This window comes from Mustela lutreola, chromosome 2 (assembly GCF_030435805.1).
Source record: "Mustela lutreola isolate mMusLut2 chromosome 2, mMusLut2.pri, whole genome shotgun sequence".
Taxonomy (NCBI): Eukaryota; Metazoa; Chordata; class Mammalia; order Carnivora; family Mustelidae; genus Mustela; species Mustela lutreola.
In genome coordinates, this window is record NC_081291.1 from 121,639,888 (window position 1) to 121,658,722 (window position 18,835).

The 18,835-nt window shown below is 35.4% G+C and overlaps 1 protein-coding gene across 8 annotated transcripts in view; it reads left to right on the forward strand.

Moving 5' to 3' along the window:
• The window catches only part of PEX5L (peroxisomal biogenesis factor 5 like), a 227,471-nt gene that overhangs the window by 115,698 nt on the left and 92,938 nt on the right, over positions 1–18,835 (forward strand). For 3 of the 8 annotated variants that reach the window (XM_059163397.1, XM_059163396.1, XM_059163393.1), the window contains one exon: positions 11,098–11,202. The exons of 3 other annotated variants lie outside the window; for them this stretch is intronic. In XM_059163397.1, the coding sequence (XP_059019380.1) occupies positions 11,098–11,202 (105 nt within the window). Of the gene's footprint in view, positions 1–8,733; positions 8,800–11,095; positions 11,203–18,835 lie in introns of those variants that run through there. 2 more of the 8 variants (XM_059163394.1, XM_059163399.1) reach the window with 2 other exon arrangements.

Consider the following 18,835-nt stretch of genomic DNA (forward strand, 5'->3'; position numbering starts at 1 on the left):
CAATCTTCATTTGAATTTTTTTTAGGCAATTTTCCCTGACAAGTAGGTCATAGTCCCTGACAGGACACTATCATAGTGGCCAATTGTGGCCACCTGGGTTTAGAATTTCTAGTTTTCAGTATCTACAAGTCATTTTGATCAGATTAGAAGTAACAAAAGGAATTAGCTGAGACAGCTTTGTAATAACCCTGTTACTTACTGAATTGTCTTTGGATATTTCTATACAGTTTACTGAGGTACCGAGGTAAGACCACTTTGTGTGATCTTTCAAAAGTACTTGTTTAGTTACTCTGTTAGTTTATTGGGGCGTCCATAATAAGTACCACAGACTATGTGGCCTAAACAAAAGAAATTTATTTTCTCATAGTTCTGGGGGCTAGAAGTCTGAGACCACGGTGTTGGCAGGGTTGGCTTTGTCTGAAGCCCCTCTCCTTGGCGTCTAGATGGTTCTCTTCTCCGTATGTCTTCATGTGATCTTTCTTCTGCATCCTAATTTTCTCTTCTTAAAAGAATACTATTTGTATTGGATTAGAGTCCACCTAATACCTCATTTTAACTTAATTACCTCTTTAACCTCTAAATATAGTCACATTTTGAGGTATTGGGAGATAAGCCTTCACTGTATGAATGGGAGGGGAAAACACAACTCAGCCCATAACAGTTATTAATGACAACTCATTAGAACCTGGTTCCTCATTATCCACTGTTGGTAGACTCAGTGCCCCCATTTTGCTTTCTGACCCTTGATTTCTGTGCTTTGTTATTAGTCCCTTTAGGTTTAGGTCATCCCAACCCTGGTCTTTGTTCATCGGCTGCAGAGATTCAGACTTACTTGGCTCATGGATAAGACCTTTATCCATTTGGTGACTGTTCCCTGCCCCTGTTGCTATTATTGAAGTCTGTTTACTCTCTACAGGGCTATTTTCCAGCTCTTTGCACCTCTTCTGTTCTCTGTGGCTTCTGAACTCAAATTCATTACAATGTTTTCTATATTAGTCCAAAACCAGAAGCAACCCAAATGTCCATCAGTAGTAGAATCGGTAAATAGTGGTATATTCAGATGATAGAATACTGCACAGTGGTGAGCATGTCATAACTATTTAGTCCATGCATGAATCTCACAAACATAATATTGCATCTTTGCCACCTATCTCATAAGGACAATTAGGCCATGGAGTCCATGAGCTCAGCAAGACCAGTTCATAGTTAATTAATATTTATTGAATACATACCTTGTAATGGGCCCTGTGCAAGTGCTTTTATAGATACTCTTATTTAACTCTCACATATTTATGAAGGAGATAGTTTTTCTATCCTATTTTCAGAAAGCAACATGAAGGCTTTGAGAGAATAATTTATAAAAGAGAGAGCTGGGCTTAAAACTCCTGTCTTCTGACTCCAGTCCCGGTATTGGTGCCCACATGTTTCCTGGCCATCTGTCTTTCTCTTCCTCTGATCTTGGAGGCTGCACTGGATCCATTAGCTGGTAATTGCCTCGACCACAGCTGGCCACACCTCACTGGAGTTCACAGCTCCAAGATTCCTCCATACTTCCCCTACCTCTTGACCACAAGGTGAGGGATACTGTTCGTTCCCTTTCAAGGAAGGGGGAGGTATTAGGGAGGAGCCAACCCACACACTGCCAGTGACTCTCAGAGGACTGTCTAGGTAAGCAGAGAAGACAGAGTCTGATCCAGAATTACAGAATAGGAATTCCCAAAGCCGCAGCTTCTCTCTTAGAGCTGTTTGAGGGAAGTCAGGCAGATGGAGTACCTTAGCTGAGACTTTCTTGGCTAGAATTGGCCTAGTTTCTATAATTTACTTTGCTTACATTTTATCAACAAAACTGGGGCATTTGGTGACTGGAGAACAAGCTGGTAAAAACCCTGCACCTGCCAGAAAACGAGGAATGCCGCAGCTACTGAATACTCGGGCTACAAGGCCTCAACACTTGTTCATCAATTAGTAACAGAATTTGCCTGAAACATTAATAAAGCGGATGAATTCCAGCTCACTAGCTAATGGTCCTTCCCTAGCATGAACCCAAATGCCGTGTAATTCTACCTTGAGACATCTGGATGAATTTGCTGTCTCAAATTCAATAACTTGGTAACAATATACTTATTATGCGGTCTTTTCATTCATTTTGACAAGAAGGTGGGGAAGGCATCGAATCCCTGATAAGTAAGTTTCACAGAAACTGGTTTCGTGGTCTTAACCACATATTTACCTACAGGGATCCTTATTTATTGTATTTATTTTAGAAAATTTTCCAGTCTTAGAAAATCTGGGAAAGAGAGGAATGATAAAGACACCAAATTTTTGTGCATGGTTCCTCCAGAGTTTCCTCACCACCTTCCTGCAACATTTGAAGATCTTATATACTACACCAGCTTGGCTACTCGCATACAGTTAGAAACCAGACCTCAAGACCTCTTCTAATTCCTCCCAGAAAGAGGCCGGGTCTCAACTTCCCTACCCCCAAAGTACCATTGATTCGGACAAGTCTAAGCAACTACCAATACTGGTGATGAATGATTATCATAGCACTTCACTTTGTTTTGAGTGTTGGGACATCCACCCATTTGTGCAAGTAAGATTCAAGTAGTCCAGAGTACTTGTATTTGGGGAAACATTTTTCAAAAAGAAAATAATAACAAAGTAATCTTTAGGACTTTGTGTTTCTAGTTGTTTTCCTTCCTCTTAAAAATAACCCCAGAGGGTGCCTGGGTGGCTCAGTGGGTTAAGCCTCGGCCTTCAGCTCAGGTCATGATCTCAGGGTCCTGGGATCGAGTCCTGCATCAGGCTCTCTGCTCAGCAGGGAGCCTGCTTCCCTCGCTCTCTCTGCCTGCTTCTCTCTGCCTACTTGTGATCTCTTTCTGTACCAAATTTTAAAAAAAACAAACAAACCAGAAAAGTACTTGTTTAACAAATCATGTGAGATATTTAATAAGGAACTGAAAATAATAAGAGTAACCTTTAATTAAGATATTTTCATTTACATATTTCACACAATCATTAAAAGCCTCTCAAATATAAATATATTTATAAAAATATAAATTTAACTGACAAATTTGGGGCTTATCATACAAAAAAAAGAAAACAACACCTCATTCTACATTTATTTCATAATTATGAAATTTGTATTATTAATGTCTTCCTCAGTATAGGGCTAAGCAAGGTCAAAAGAAAACAATTTATTTAAAGCCAGACCACCATAAGAATGAAAAAGTTAAAAAAAAAATTTAAAAAAAGAAAAAGAATGAAAAAATTATTTGTAGGTGCATAATAGAGAAGCTCAATATTGAGATAATATAGGTTCTAAGTAATTTAGAGCTATAGCAATCAGAATAAACCTGTAGTAAACTTTACTAATTCATAACTAGTTATAGATGAAAGAGAACTGAGTGCTATTACCTTGACCATTTGACAACAAAGCTTGCTAAGCTCACAGAGTAAATAAGCCTCACGGACACAGTGAGAGTGAGATGGGAGAATGTTTAACCTTCTCAACAGAGCAAACAAATGACGGATTGTGGACAAATGGATCTCTTTAATTAAAAATAAGTCTTATCTGTCCTTCAAAACAAATTTTAAGCATCTTTACTTGGCAACACTTTATTAATATTAATGAAATTTTATTAGATGCTTGAAACTTTTATTTATTTAAATCTCTAAGATTTTTTATCTAATTCAGAACTCACTTCTGTCAAAGTTGGCCATATTATATGATTGCAGTGTCTTAAAAAAGCATCCAATACTTGTATTTATTAAGTAAACTTGAGTGTCTATTGCTATATCTAATCATGCAAAACAGCTCAAAAGAAATAAGCATGACCTCTGCCCACTCGAGGCAGTTTCATTGATGAGACACAATCAAAAAAACATCTTGTAAAATAAGAATTATAAACAGGTCCCTGGGTGAAGCTTAAGCTTCATGCACAATTCGGGAATTTGGAGTACCAGACAACTCTCTTCCTCACTTGAGGAACAGAAATTGGAAAAATTGGCAAGGAATACTGTGGAACCAGCTGATGACTGGTCATTGAGGGCTGGTTTTGGTTTTGTTTTTGGTGTTTTAGTTGCTGTTGTTGTTTTTTGGTTTTTTTGTTTTTAAATAAAAGTAGAGCCACAAGTTGACTCAACTTCTTCAGAAGTATTCCTGGATGGTCAGGAACATGCCCTGAGGCAGGAGAGAATGAAGTGCTTCGCCTTGTCGTGTTGTCCTCTGGTGGAGAGATTACATTTTCAGAATCTCATCAGTTTTGCATGCCGATGTCTTCTGCCTCAGGCCTAAATGTTCCAGGTTTTCTGAGTTTTAAGGACTACTGAAGTAAAAGCCACTGATCAGGCACCCAGTAAGGTTTTTAAGTAGTGTGAGGGGAGACTCACTGAATCCTAACAAAAATAGTGAGAGCAGCAGCAGTACCAAAGGGGTCTGTAAGGGTGGGCGCAGCCACGATGGACGAGCTGTGTGGGTGGTGGAAGGAGCCAGGGCCAAAAATAGAGCAGCCCCGGATGACAGAGAGCAGCTGCAGGGACAGGATCGCAGCCCTGGGGATGCCACACTGAATGCTGAGAAGACACAACCCAGGATCAATTTAGGCATTAGGCACTATGGACACAGTACATAGAGCCTAAGCTACTTTTTTTTTTTTTTTTTTTAAATTTTTTATTTTTTATAAACATATATTTTTTATAAACATATATTTTTATCCCCAGGTCTGTGAATCACCAGGTTTACACACTTCACAGCACTCACCAAATCACATACCCTCCCCAATGTCCATAATCCCACCCCCTTCTCCCCAACCCCCTCCCCCCGGCAACCCTCAGTTTGTTTTGTGAGATTAAGAGTCACTTATGGTTTGTCTCCCTCCCAATCCCATCTTGTTTGAGCCTAAGCTACTTTTAAGGGGCCATAAAAATGTTTTAATTTCAATCTCTCTTAAAAACAGAATCCCTAAAATGACTGTTAGAATAACAAATGTGTAAAAATAAATCCAGTCTGGATTGTATTTGTCTTTATACCAACACAGTCATAAGACATGATTTTTAACTTTTTTTTTTTATGGAGAAAGGGGCTCCTGAAGGCAAAAGTGTTAGGACCTGTGAAAGCCATCATATCCCCTGCACCAGCCACTTAGGCCAAAGAAAATAAATGTGGATATGGGTGGGCTTGGAATGCTGGTTATTTTTGTGGATAGAGGTTTAGAGTTAAAGACCATGGAGATTGTTTAAAAAAAAAAAATAGACCATAAAGATTGTTATCCATGACTTTCTCCCACCCGGTCTCCCTCCTCCCCACCACATGCAAAGTCTAGAAGGGTACAAGAGAAATGCACATGACAGATGCCACGGGCACAACAGTGATATGGTAGAATGCAATACTTCCTAAAGTTCCTAGGATAGGTGACTACAGTAGAGTGCACCTGTCATCTGGCAAAACAATGCTGTGGAAGAAAAACAGGATGGTAGGGAAGAACTTAATGGAGGCTCAAATGGAAACATTCTTTTTAAATGCCCTGTGTCATTATTTTAAACAGAGAGGCAATTTGTTCACTGCAACTTGGCTCTCCTATTAAGGAATCAAAAATCATATTATTTCTAGCTACAAACATATCCCTGAAGCAATAGGGAATTCATTATGATTTATGAATTCCATATATGAATCTCTAGTTAAGAGAATTCTGCCCATGCTTCCTAATTGTTTACATCTAAATCTGTGCTTCGTTCTGTATAATCACAGAAACAAGAATGGGACCAGTATGCCGAGATCTGGTTCTACTTGTAACACTTTTAACATTTAGAGAATATTCTGTTGCAGGAGGAGGATGGGCGTGAGTTGACTGCAACTCTGAGAGAATCAGCATGGTCTGAGCCCTCCGCTATGTTGGAAGAAAGCTACAGGAACACACCAAATGGGAAAGGACACAATATGGTAGGCAGGGATCACCGGCGTTCAGAGGACACTAGGAAGCATTGCTCTGACGTTTTCCCAGGTTGGGAGTTTGAAGACAGCACGACACTTACCATGACATTTACCTTTCCAAGTGAAAGAAGGTTATCCTGGCTCTGCACATGAGAGATGAGACAGCCATCAGAAATTAGCCTTTTTTGTGGCCAGTTTCCTGCAGGAACGTTTAAGTCCAGGGTCCAGAATTTATGAGATATACAATTTTTCAGCTATAGGCAAAACTGAATATCATTTCATTTCAAACAGTGTTGTTGAAATAATATCAATGGCAGGTATTTGCTTGCATACATGTATATATGAAGAAATGTATGTAATACATTCATAATTATAAAGCTGATGGTAGTTTGCCTATTCTTAAAACATTCATCCTAAAACACTGTTTACTCTCCAATACTGTAAATATGAAACATTGAGAAAATCCACGAAAATGTCAAGGTTGTTATTTTTATTTTTTATGCCTGCTTTTTCTCAATTTTTGGCATGTATTAATTTTTAGAATTAAGACAAAAGGAAGTCTATTTTTTAAATTCATATATTAGATAATTTTGGGTTAGCTGAGATGTTTAGTATTGTAATCTTTTACTTTTCCCCTAATTTAGTATTTTTCCATTTCTTCTTTTGAATATCTCTAATGAAGACACTCTGGATTATTATTGATAGATTAGAAATAATAAACAATTTTTTTAAAAGATTTTATTTATTTGACAGACAGATCACAAGTAGGCAGAGAGGCAGGCAGAGAGAGAGGAAGGAAAGTGGGCTCTCCGCTGAGCAGAGAGTTCGATGTGGGGCTCGATCCCAGGACCCTGGGACCATGAACTGAGCCAAAGGCAGAGGCTTTAACCCACTGAGCCACTCAGGTGCCCCTAAACATAATTTTTAAATTATGATCTCCTTAGTAGGAGTAATAGAATCTGTAATTAGAAAATTGCTTTTGAATGGGCCATGTAACTGTGGCATTGCATACTGTATTTCATACACCCAAAATTTATCTGAGGAAAAATCCTAATAAAGATGTCATTTAATAGCATTGAGTTAACATTTAATAAGAATTAGAGTGATGCTACAACTTATAAACCTAATAAGATCTACAGAATAAAAAGAAGTATATATACATGAAATCTGTAGGTTAGTTTTCCACAAAGATAAAAGAAACAAAAATATCTTGTTCCCAGTATGCTCATGAGTGAAGTTATGGATAATTGATTATTACTGACCATTACACACTAAAGAAAAGATTTTTCAAAAAGTTTACTTAGATCCAGACTCAGTGATTATCCTGAGAAGTGGCTGCTTCTCAAAACCTGAGTGATATACACAACCTGTACCTATAGCCATCAGTGAGGAGGACATGGGAGAGAAGGAAGCACGTGGACTGGGAGGCAGCTCAACCACATACTAGCTTTGAGGTCTTGGCTAAATCACACCATCTCTGAGCCTCACTATCTACCTAGCAAAGATATCTTGTACCTCACAGAGCTTTCATGCAATCGTATAGGTAAAACACCTAGCCAGAGTGCCTGGCATATAGCAGCTTCTCCAAATAATTTAGTTCCCCTCACTATGAGACCAGCCTGCTGCCAGTACCTCCTCATCCAAAGACATCTGGTAGCTTCACAGCCTGAGAAGATCCTGTGATTTCAGTATTTTGTACTCTGTTGTTTATATACTATATTAACAGAGGGAGTGAGCCAAAATTGGGTTTTCTTAATAAACGTTAATATCATTCACTGTACTACCTGTGTTTCATTCATTTATGCCTGGTCTTATAATAGAAGTTAATAAAAAGATTATTCTCAAGAATTATATATTTATATATTATATATATATAATATATATCTATTTATATATTTCACTGGGAAGGAAACAAAATGATAAAAGAAACCAAGAAGTATTGAAGAATTCTTACAACAACTCACCAAGAAAAAAAACAGAAATTTCTCCACATGGTGATGTTTTCCAAACAGTCAAAACCATCTCAAGAAATTCAATAAGGAAGTGGGGAAAGGTGATTTTGAAGTATTATTTGAAAAGAAATCAGCTGAAATAAATTACTGGCGGTTTCCCAATGTGATAATCAACTTGTAACCTTTCTCTGTTCTTTTCTGTTATTGCTAAGAATTACATAGAAGCATACAGGCTTAATGTAATCTAAATCCACTTATATGCTTGAGTGTGTATTTCATTATTGCCGTCTCTGTGTTGTTTCAGGTAATAGATTAATACTGAATCTTCGATGTGGTTATATTTAGAAAATTGTGCTTGAAGTCTGGATAATTATGCATATACAGTTGTTACAATGTATTAAGCCACTGACTTCAAAAAAGGAAAAAAACTTGTATGGGTGTATTACTGTAGGTCCTGTAGAGCTGCTGATAAGCAAAAATGAATAGTTCCATGAATTGCCAAATCAATTCTCAGCCAGGTTCTGAATTCTAGAAGTGTTCCCCCACAAGATAAATGGACAAATCAGAAATAACACAGCTTGATTTTAAGATAGCAGGTGGAGGTGGCAATATGGTCTAAGAGAAATCTTGCTCTGATAGATGAGTGTATTCGTTTGATTTGACAGTGGGTTTAGACACTATATCTGGAACCATGGAGATGTCATTGTGGCAGACCTTCCCGTTCTGTTCTCATACTGTACCACCCTTGCCCAAAAGTGAGGCTCATGGGGTAATAACTCAAAAGTCAAAAGGCTATAAAGAAAAAAAGTTGCTAGCAGGCACTAACATGGGTATCATGACTCTTTTCAGGTAGTAGGTGTAACCTTGAAGAAAAAGTGGCACTGTCTTCAAAAAAGTGACCTGACCCTGGCTTTGGTGGGTTTTTCTGCAAGAAATAAAAAGCACCGCATGTGTTTATTATACATCCTTTCTAGCTGACCACTGCTTTGTTCTAGAGTTCAGCATGAAAGGACTAATTTTTATTTTGTTTTGTTTTTTGTTTTAGTAAAATGGCATGTCCGTTGCTAATTCTAGCCACAATAGTTGCACATGTGAAAAATATCTTTATATAGCTCATGATTGGTAGCATTTCAAATAAATGGTATATTGAAATATTGACCTGAAATTTTTTGAGATGCTTATCAATTGACATTTTTTTTCTTAGCGCAAGAACAGATTCTGAATTATTATTATTATTTTAAAATTATACCTTGTAACATTAGATTTGTTCATTTAAATATATCAGGAATTTAAATATAAGCATGCCACTTTGTTTATTGCTATATTATTAGAACTTCGTGGAGCATGGAAAGAATTCTTCACAAATGATTTTGCTCTTTTCAAATAATAAACTGCAAAGATTTTTGTTAAAAACTGTATTTAGTCTGTAAATGAGTGTAGCTTTTAAAGCCTTATCACTTTATAGTATGTAATGTTTCATCCAAGTAATTTTTATATTTTGAAAAAATGTTAAATAGTTTAATAGTGCCATAATAAATAGTTTCTCAGAATGCAGAATGGTATTCATCTCTGTTTTAGGAAGTTCACCTTGCTTCATAAAGAAAAAACCTGCAATTGTTATGCATCCCAATTTGTTATGCAGTAGATCATTGTCCTTCTTTATCTTTCCAGAAGTCAGTTATTTTAAGAATTGCAGCCTTATAAACTTTTCAGAATACATATGGAAATTACTGTTATATGTGCTAAATAAAATCTCAGTAATTGATATCCTATCGTGGAGATAACACATTATCATTCAGTAATGCTCGTTCTGTTAAGTCCAAACAAACTCAAGGCACTTCCAGCATTGTAAAGAGATTCACACATTTTAAAATCTAATAACTGCAGAGAAATTGTTTCTTTGTTTTCATTAATAAAACCTGCCACTCATTACATTTTAGAAAGGCAATGCCTGAGAAAATAGGCAGTTTTGCTTCCTAGAGTAAACCTACCTTCTAAATACTTAAACCCCTGTGTGAGTCCAAGATCATAATATAATTTCATCCTTTTTTGCTGCATGGAAACTATCAAGATTTATCAATCTCTGGAGTTAATATTGACCCTAGCTCTTAATTCCTTTTCAGATAACAAACCCCCATATGTCCATTTTTTTAATCTTTGCCTATGATATCCCTATATGCTACATTTGTATTTTAAGTAGATTTAGAACACAGATACTCATATGTACTTCTCAGTATAAAATTATTTCTTTCGGGAGGCTTTGCCCAGAGACCTGAAAAAAATGGAAGCTTTTGTTTTTAAAATGCTTAAAGAGTATTTAATTTTTACATAGTATAAGATGTTTCTAATTGGGTTATGAAAGTGATATTTTGTTTTGTTTTTTCCATTCACATCTACTCACAAAAACTTAATAATCCAGTAAACTAAAAAGACAAAAAGCCAGCATACCCCTTTATAGTCCAAAATTATACTTCTTGAGACAAAAAAAATGTGGGGATATATGTATCAGTGCTTCAATTATTTATTATCCTTTATTTATACCTAGATTCTTCGCAATCCTCTAATTAAAAGGCATTTCTAAAACCCTATTAAAATTCTTTGGTTTCAAAATCATTGAGAGTTGAAAAATTTTTCACCAAGATCATACCATCTCCACAAAATATACAAGCTGGGTGAATTTCTGGGATGTTAGGCTGTTGAAGAATTTTTAGAAGTTTTATGACACTTTTACTCTTTTTATGCCCGATCCACTAAAAAAATGACAGAGTCCAGGGACCACCCAGCAAAATCCCTTTGGGGGAGTCAGACACTGATCCTGATCCCTATCTCCGACTCCTCACTGTCATGCAAAACATTTAAGGATGTTATAAGAACAGTTAGTAAATGAACTAGGCAATCCATAGCGTTTTTAAATCAATACTATAAAAATTATGTTCATGTCATGTAAATTGCCTTAAAATATATTATACATATAAAATACTATGTTAAAATTAAATATGTCAGCTGTAAAGGTGAAAAAGTAGCTAACTAAAAGTTCACAAATAATCTCTTTTCAGATTTTGTGTGTTTTCTCCTCAGCCAAAAGCCTCAAGATTCACTTGCAGCAGCCTACCTCTTCATTTATGTTGGATTGCTCTTTAAACATTAGAATATCTTGTAATAATAAGTAAAAATTTCTCCTGACACAAGTCATTGTTGATTTCACTGTTATAGGGAAAAGGCTCTAGGGCGGCAGATAAGGCTGTTGCCATGGTGATGAAGGAGATACCGAGGGAGGAGTCTGCTGAAGAAAAGCCCCTCCTAACTATGACATCACAGGTGGGCAGACCCATAGGGTTCCTGTAGGAAGCTGACATATGTTAATATATCAGACATTGTGATTTTTAACTAGCAAAAAAACAAAACAAAACAAAACAAAACATTAACTTGAACCAATTTTTAAAAAACACAGTTTCAATGAAACAATTATACAATATAAAATGAAAACCAAAATTGCTAAAAAAAAAAAAAAAGGAAAATTCCATCATTTAGTTATTTGTGGATGTTAATTTTCATTACTCAACTTTAGTTTTAAAAAAATGTATGTGCAAGTAAACCATGTTGCTACTTTATAAAGGAATCTTGTTAACTTTGGGAAAGAAATAACAATTAAGCTAATGGTACATTTGAACAACAACCAAAAAAAAAAAAAAAATCAAATTCCTGTGAATAAATACAAGTTCTATTGTATACATATGTCAGTTTACCAGTAGAATATCTAAATTTTCTTAAATGTTAAATATATTTATGTTGTGACTATGCATACTACATATATGTCTATACATATTTATGTGGATAACTAATTTACAGGAATGAGCCAGAAGTCCCTGAGTCCCCATGCAGAAAATGGCATTTGTGACCTCTCTTATACTTAGTGACCTTGACAACAAAAATATCATCTCTATTATAAGCGCATGAGAGCCATTTTCAGCATTTATTATAACAAGTATTGAAAAAAGTTTGCATTTGTATGCAAAGACACGCTGAGACTGTGAATCCTGTATGTCCTCAGGGGCTTTTGAAACACCCTGTAAAATCCACATAAATATGTATAATATACTCATCACCACTCTGTGGAACTATCAGTTTTAAATTCTTAAATGAAAAATATTTTTACTTGCATTTATCTTATAATTTAGATTAGATTGTTATCTTAAACATTTCTTTTTCTCTGTAATGCAATAGTAAATGCAGTGATTCAGTTCCAATTATATGAACATGTCTAGAATTAGAAACATGTCCATTTACAGTCCTCATGAAAGGCATTTATATCAAAAGCTAAATTATGGCAACTTATTTTTAGAATATCATCAGATCCCATCCTCAGCTGCTGCCAACATGTGTGGTTTTAGTTTATTCTAAACACTGTGTTGTAAGTAATGAAAATCATAACAACATACAACAATCAAAATTGAATAATAATAAAAGTTATCAAAGATTCCTAGGACTTTGGGATAAATTTTGTATTGCGAGTTTTTTATCCATAAAGAAGAGATGCTTCTTCCCAATCACACAGAGGAGTAGTAGTTAGAAATTTCTTCATATTTACCAAGGTCTCCATTCCCTACATAATTTATAGAGTAAAACATATACAGTTTTACCTTGATCTCCTGGCCTTTGTAGAATCCGTGTCCAAAATATTCAGCTCACAATTCCTCAGGTAAATGCTATGGGAGGTGAGAACTAGTTGGAAGTTCTTGGTTAATGATAGCCATGTTCATTAGCAGATAAGAGCTACCCAGAATCTCCATTGGCATAGTTGTGCTCTAACATATCATTCAGAATATCACAAGTTAGGACAGACTCGAGCACCCAAAATTCTTTTCCCTAAACCACGCATTGCTATGTGCTTTCCAGTAATCCCTTTCAAAGATCCAAAATTGCCATTATAACTTAAGCTTGAATTTAAAATTTAATGCAAAATGATACTTTTTATTTTTTAATTTAGAAAAGAAATTGTGATTATTACCGTTTTTTCATATTCAGAACATTTGTGTGTAGCAAGTTCCTTCTTTAATCCCTGTCTAATGTTGCATTGACTGTTTTTGAGGTACTAGTTACAATTTTACTGCATGAAGATTATGTAATGCTTTCTCTAATGCATCATCTTTTTGTTGCATACTGGGTAGTTTATGAATCAGCAAACAGAGTTCTGATTCATAAAATGTAATGCACCTGTTGTGTTGATGACCTTATGGAACTAATTCAGTGACAGCTGTGATACAATTATTTCTCAGTCAAATGCAGCTTTATTAGTTGACATACTTTTTCCACTGTACACAAGTGGCTTCTTTCCTGCTATGCACCAGTGGCGTGCACAAGCCAAAAAGCAGCAGAATGATCTGAAAAAGTGAGTACTTCTCATAGCAACCATAGCATCCAGTCTGTGCACCATACCACATTCTTACTTGTTATCTTGTGTGAATGTATTAGTGTCTTGAAATATGTTTGTCCCAGCATCTCCTATAAAGCCCCTTATGACATAGCACTACATAATACTGAATACATTGACTCATCTTCATCACTGGTATGTCAAAGCCAGCTGCTCATTCATAGATTCCAGATATGTCTGAAGCTAATTGCTGCTCTCTCAACAATGTCCTTAGGACAACCATAACTAGTTAAATACAAAATAAGTTCTTAAAACCCTGGGTTCATAACTTGTTTAATAACTGTTCGGTCAACAGGTTTTAAGTGTAGAATAGTTTATATTGAAGGATTTTTTGTATTATGTGATTATTACAATCACTTTTAGAGGGATTTAACCAAACATACACCAGTGAAGTCATGTATAGTATGCTGAACAAATTGAACTAAAACAGAAGAGTTGGCTGGGTGACCTGAATTCAGAAATTTCCGGGCCCCTGAAAGTTGCTTTTTGTTTAATTCAGTTATTAATTCTGTATTAACAAACATATGTCAAGTACTTCATAGAAGCTCAGGGTCATGCTGTCCTAGACGAACAACTTAAGTCAAGCAGTATGTAAACAAGTGTGCATTGATGGAAGATCTGAAGGAAAAATAATATGCCCTCAAGTCTTTAAAGGAAACGGTTTCTTTAGGCCTGGGCTGTCCAGCACAGGAGCTACTAGCCATATGTGGCTATTGAGTGCTTTGGGGCTCCCAACAATTGAGATGTGCTCAAAGTATAAAACACACACCCGATTTTGAAGATTTAGACCTAAGAAAAGTAATATAAACTATAACACTAATAATGTTTTATTGATTGCATGTTGAAATGATCATTCTTTGATACATTGGGCTAAATAAAATACATTCTTAAAATTATTTTTCAACAGTTTCTTTTCAATTTTTTTGAAGTGGCTACTAGAAAAATTTAAATTATCAGGTTCTCATGGTAGCTCTATTGTACAACACTCCTCTAGACTGTAATAAGTTAATCCAGTTTGAGGATAGAAGGATCAACTATGTGCCAAAGGATTGATTGTGTCATAAAAAATTATTCTTCTTTATGAGAATGAAATTATATTAGCAAATTTTTTTTCTCATAAGGAACCATCAAAAGTTTCCATTTTAACCACATCCCCTGGTACTTCTTTTTAGCAAAATACATCCCATTCATTTTTTGTTACAGAACATAGTATCTTAAAACTATGTATTTCAGATGTCTTCTTGCTAAGGGAATTTTTTTTTTTTTTTTTTTGCAAGCTCAGCCTTTGTGTTTCTATCTGTCCCCACTCCTTATACCTTGATACTGAAAATATTTTTGTGTCTGATAAACATAAAAAGAATAATATCCTTGTTTGGAAAAATGTTCTCAAGGCTACTAAATACAATCTTGTTTGGATTTCTGTTACCAGCCTGATATAATTGCTTTATGTTCTCCAGCTTGCCTCAGTGTTGGTACTGCCCAAGCTGTAAACAGTAATATCTGTTCATTTCCCCATGAAAAGATTCACATTTTTAAGTCTAACTTTTCTGTCAAGAAAGTAGTTCTAGTCGGTGGACATTTAGATCAAGTCAAATAGTTAAAAGTGATTACATGGTTATCCTTTACTGGAAGCGCCCTGGGACCCATACGTAGGAACATAGGTAGAGGGAGGAGAGCAGAGCAGAACCATTAGTACTATTACCAGCTCACAAGAAATTAATTCTGTCAGGTGTCAGAGTTACTATATATGACAAAACTCTCAAAGTATGAATACTTAAAGGAAGCATGCTAATGATCTAGTGAGTCGTCTTGTCTTTTCAATGGATTGAGTCAGTTAACAAAACTTATCATTAGTCTTGATAAGGTCACTATTTTGATGGGCATTGCACAAATTTCTAAACTTGCATAGGACTAATAAAGCCATAAACAAGTAGTGCAATTACAAAATTATGAATGAAAACCTACTTAAAAAATGACACATATTTTAATCAACAATGTCATAAATAATAAAGGAATTTCCAAAATACATAAAGATATATATATTAAAATTATATATATGTATATATATATATATATATAACATAGGAAAAATCTTTATTTTTTTCTATTATTTAGATGAGGTTAGAGACATGGTATATCACTACCAATTTTTTAGGTCAACAATTCAGCTATAAGATACTTTTCAACTGTTTTTCAGCTTACTAGCTTCAGTGTTTTAACTTTTAAAACTATTAAGTACTAAAATGTTTAAAAATAAATACAAAATATTTCACTTTAAACCAAAGCAACAGTTTGAGATCATCAACCTGGAGTGTAGACGTATGGGATAATGAGTTATTGCCATTTACAGAACTTGTTTTATCATGTAAAATGTATTTTGGTTTGGATTTAATTCTTAGTGATAGAAGTTATCACAAACACTTAGCTCTATATTTTTTTAATGAACCACCTAAGCAGTATATTGTTTAAAGGTAAATAAACATAGATTAAAGTCATAAACTATATATATAAACATACACTGGAGTTAAGTAACAGGAAGTATTTAAAGGCAAAATACTCTACTTTCATCTTAGTTAAATACTCCCCTATAGTTTAGATTACATAATTAATTCAAATTTTTAACACCAAAATTAGAGAAATTCAAGTTGAACTAAGTCAAATGCATTTTTAGATAAAGTTTTAAAATAGACAATAATTTATTAAAGCTGGATGTGATTATCTGCATTCTGCTCAATACTAAACACAGTATTGATATAAAATAAGAACTAATTTGGTGACTAATATTAGCCATATCAACTGACTGGTCTAAGTCATAAGTAAATTGAAGGCATTTGACTGAATATTTCATTCACAACCTATGATTACAAGGCAAGTGTAAATTTTCAATAGTCGGTTGAATTCTGGGTGACCAGGAAACACCTCCATGCAAGTACTCAACTATCTTCTTACTCCTGCAGTTTCCCTTCGTTTTCAATGCCCACTGATCATATAAGGGTTTTCCCTCAAAGTCTTCAAATTTGCATCTCTGATTTAAAACCCCTGAGTGAGGCAGTAGTGTTGTCTTGAAGTGTCACTGGCCTCCCATTTGTACTGGTCTATTTCCTTCTTCCAAGGATGGCGTGGGGCACACCTATGCCCTTAGTTTTCTCATTAGGCTTTCACTCTTAGCATCCTTGACTGTTTGGTAGAACACTTGCATTTGGAAATGAATCTTTAGGTAACTCTAGGTTCCCAAATTTTTAAATAATGTGAAGCTGGGGGAAAGTGGACTTAGATTTATGATTTAAAACCTGCCAGGAAACTGGTCTACATTTCTGAGGACTACTGGCTTCTCTGTGAACTGACCCAGTATGAAATTGAAGATGGTCATGTAATCATTCTTTTGTACAATTCACCATTCAGTTTGACTATGAATCAGTCACTATTTATTAAACTACAGCTATAAGATACAAAAGTTAACTGGGTAAGATCCCTATGACCTCAAAGGGGTCATTGTCTTAGAGGAGGAAATCAGGTAAAATGGAAGTCTAAGACTGAGTAAAACCTAGGAACATGGAGATACTCTAAGAAGGCCCTCACTGCCTCCTGCTGAAGAAGGTTTCCAGACCTTGTGCCAGTGGAATGGGATCCTGAAAAAGAAGTGAGAATCTGTCACCATTAGAAAGGCTTGAACTGATTTAAATATTGAGAAGAGGAACGTAAGAAATGAACATCTTAAATGTAAACAAAGTGAGGAGACAAAGGCCCTAAAAACTAATCAGGTGGATCATTTTAACTCAGATATGATAATCTGATTGATCCAAATTGAAATCACTCTAACTTAATTATTTTAAAAAGTGGAAAAATTTTGACTCACGTTTTATTATTTTTATAACATCAATATACTCTGTACTCAAAGGATGAAATGAGGTAAGTTCATAAAGCATTTTCAAACTGAAGACAGCAATTCTAAGCAAAAGCCAGTAAGTCATATCCCACCACTAAATAAGGAGAGAATAAATGGCATATAGTTTGGAAGCAAAGCTGAAGGGAAATCTTTGGGGGATTCAGCTCAGTTTGCAAGTGTCCTTTATGACCTAAAAGATTTACTTATTCTCAGGTCACCATAGAAAAACCATAGATTTGTTTGAAAATGAGGAGGGGGTCATGTGAAAAGCTACTCCTATCTATACAAATAAAAATAAAATAGGACTTGGTCTGGCTAAAATAATGATTCTCAAATTCATCCAGCTGAAGACAGAATTCAAAATTGGACTGCTCAAAACAGATATTTTATATCCTCAGCCTCTGCAAAGTCACTGTCCCATTTGGTAGGCATTTATTGATCCCCTATTACATGAAAACATTCTATTTGAAGTTGTGAAAGATAGTATGAGTAAGATGTAGCCTCCGACCTCAGAGCTTATAAGAAACGGGTTCATGATATTTCTTGTTTTATCTTCCATATCTCCATCAAAACCAAAAACTTTCAATTCCCAAATTAGCTTTCCATGCTATCTAAAATCTGGCCCTTCATCTTTTTCACCCCAGAGACCTGCCACCATCCCCCACTCCAACCCCAGCATTTCCCAACAGGCAGACTGTGCTCCACTTTGAAAAACATGGACTCAGAATGTAGTTTGTTATTTTGCTTAAGGAACAGCTCAGTTTTGGGAATTGGGCAGACCTGACACTCCCTCAGTCTGGGTGTGACATGTGTTGGGAAACTAGATAGTAGGTGTGGGAAGAGGCAGAAGCCTTATGAGGCAAAGGAGAAGCCATGCCTCCGTTCTGGGCACCTGAGGGACTCCCTAAGCATCCCCCTCTTTGATATTTCTTTCCTCCTGTGCTGAGAAAATCTGAGAATACTACAAGTGCTTCCTCCGGAAAATAAGTTTGAACTTTCATGAAGAGAGAGGCTCTAAAAAAAAAAATCCTATTACCTTTGACAAACAGACCTGCCTAAAAGGACAAGGCCTTTCAATTAAGTGGGCCTTTTCCTTTGCTTTTCCATTTAGATATCTATGTCAACAAGGGCATTTCTAGAAATCTCCTATCAAATTCAGACTATAATTTTTTAGTGTTTACAACTAAATGTATCTGTGGAGATCTAACACCCTGGTCTTCTAAAACTATAGTTAATTTAGGCCCATTTTACACATCTACTCACAGAGCTGTGATTCAGGAATAAATTATTAGTCCCTGTGTTTACAAAAGAATTTAAATATATCCAAAATGAGGAAACAAAATAAGCCTTACAAGTCAGTATTTGAAAATCTAGAGATTTGGGGGCACATCTTTTTCTTAGAACAAGTAGAAAACTAGACAGCTATTCCCCTTTTAAGAAATGCCAATCTAAAAACTCCTGAAAAACTCAGACAGTTAATTTAGGAATTAACCACTTGCATATCATGAGTATATTTATTTCCCTTACCATGGAAACAGAACCTAAGGAAGTCTGGATTCTAAGAGGTGCAAAAGAACTAAAAGTAAATAATTGGCTGCCACTGATCATTAAAGACCGACTAAATATCACACTGA